The following is a 2183-nucleotide window of genomic DNA, read 5'->3' as shown; positions in this document are numbered from 1 at the left end:
AGATTAAACCTGGAACCTGGCTGGAGTCCTGTGGATACAGATCCACATCCCTATTTCCAAGTGGATTTTCTGTTTCCCACCTTCATCTCTGGAGTAATTACTCAGGGCGGAACCCGAGCTGGGGGCTTCATCACCAGCTACCGACTCATGTACAGCTACGATGGGATCCGCTTTGTAAACTACACTGACACCATGGACTGGTCACAACCTGCCAAGGTAGGGGGCATTAATGAATGGGCGATCTGGCTGGGTGGTACTGGGTGGTGTTAGGGGCCTGATGTTTGCAGGCAGGATTGAACATACATCACTGGTGGTCGGCTTTGATGAGTCGGGATTGATGGCTTGTTGTGAGGGTTTGGGGTGTCAGAGGCTGGTGTTGGGTACAACAATGGGTACATGGGTCTAGGCAGATGTTAGAGGGCACCTGCCAGCCACACAATATCAAGGGGGGTGGGGGTGGGGGGTTGGCGGGTTTAGGAGATCTCTCCACCATCAATCTCCAGTCAGGTAGGGCCACTCCACTTGGTTAATGAATGGAATAAGAATTGCAGTTAAAAGCACCTCTCACATCCTCTGGATGTTCCAAAAGACAACCTGCCAAATAAATACATTTTGAGATTTAGAAGTCAATCTGAGGCTCCACTCCACAGTCATGTGACAATTAATTGTTTCATGGGATGTCGGCATCAATAATAAGCCAGCTTTTCTTATCCACCATGAGGTCTGGAGTCACATTGGCCACATTGTGTGAGTTTACATCAGCGTGGTGCTGGAAAAGCACAGCAGGTCAGGCAGCATCTCAGGAGCAGGAGAATCAACGTTTCGAGCAAAAAGCCCTCCTGCTCCTCGGATGCTGCCTGACCTGCTGTGCTTTTCCAACACCACTCTGATGTAAACTCTGGTTTCCAGCATCTGCAGTCCTCACTTTGGCCACATTGTGTGAGGCTGACAAGGCATTTCTGAAGCTGATAGGTTTTTGTGCCAATCAATGATGTTACCATGGTCACCCATTGTTGAGTTAAGCTGAATTAGAACATGTCTGACTGTTCTGGCATCATTTGGATCCTTAGGAGCTCTAGCCCCATCACATTTCGACTTTGGCAATGAGCAAGTTGCACAGTGTGCTGAATTCATCATCATTTCTAATGTTTTTGTTACATTAGCTTTATTCTCTAATTTAGATCTTTCCAGCAAACACCGACACCAACACCCCAGTCAGACAGGACCTCAAGCATCTTATTTTTGCTCGTTTCTTGAGGATTGTCCCGGTTGAACATCACAATGGGATTTACCTGCGCACTGAGATCCTGGGCTGTCCATGGAGTGAGTAACATCCTCTCCCACCTCCCATCAGAACTTTATCTCAGATTTATTGGTTTCAGCAATGAGACATGTCCGTGATGGGGAGAGATTGAAGAGGTTAGGACTGTTCTCCCTGGGAGAGTAAAAGGGAGGAGTTGTTCCCACTTGTAAAAGGAACAAGAATAAGAGAAGCATCGATTTAAAGTGATGTTCACATGAAGCAAAGGGTGATGTGAGAAAAATCTTTCTCACTCTGCAGTTGAGGGCTGGAAATGTGGTGGGGACAGATTCAACTGAGGCAGTCAAGAGGGGCATTGGATTGTTATTTTGGATAGAAATAGTGTGCAAGGACATGGGGAAAAGGCAGGAGATTGGCCCAAGGTAATAGAACCAGTGCAAGCTCAATGGACCGAATGGTCTTCCTCCACGCTGAGACATTCTGTGATCCCCTCTATCAAATTGTTGATATATGTTGTGAATAGCTGGGGCCAAAGAACATCAGAACTAGGAACAGGAGTAGGTAACTCAGCCCTGAGCCTGCTCTGCCATTAATACTGGCTAATCATGGCTGTTCTCATCTTGGCCTCAACTCCACTTTCCTGCCTGCTCTCCAGGCAGGAGGTGTGGCATTGCTTGTCAAAGATCATATTACAGCGGTGGAAAGGACGATGGATGAAGACTCGCCATCTGAGGTAGTTTGGGCTGAGGTTAGGAATAGGAAAGGTGAGGTCACCCTGTTAGGAGTTTTTTACAGGCCTCCTAATAGTCCTAGAAACGTAGAAGAAAGGATTGCGAGGATGATTCAAGAGAAGAGTGAAAGTAATAGGGTGGTTGTTATGGGGGACTTTAACTTTCCTGATATTGATTGGGAAAGCTATAAC

At 46.9% G+C, this 2183-nt stretch overlaps 1 protein-coding gene across 1 annotated transcript in view; it reads left to right on the top strand.

The window, feature by feature from the left end:
* Nucleotides 1-8: 8 nt before the first annotated feature.
* LOC122548773 (SCO-spondin-like) overlaps nucleotides 9-2183 on the top strand; it is an 89576-nt gene continuing 87401 nt past the window's right edge. The window contains exons 1-2 of the mRNA XM_043687540.1: nucleotides 9-216; nucleotides 1182-1323. Of these exons, the coding sequence (XP_043543475.1) occupies nucleotides 148-216; nucleotides 1182-1323 (211 nt within the window). The 5' untranslated portion in view covers nucleotides 9-147. The remainder of the gene's footprint in view (nucleotides 217-1181; nucleotides 1324-2183) is intronic.

This window comes from Chiloscyllium plagiosum, chromosome 4 (assembly GCF_004010195.1).
Source record: "Chiloscyllium plagiosum isolate BGI_BamShark_2017 chromosome 4, ASM401019v2, whole genome shotgun sequence".
Lineage (NCBI taxonomy): Eukaryota > Metazoa > Chordata > Chondrichthyes > Orectolobiformes > Hemiscylliidae > Chiloscyllium > Chiloscyllium plagiosum.
The sequence above is the reverse complement of the archived record's forward strand: the minus strand, read 5'-3'. Positions and strand labels throughout refer to the sequence as shown.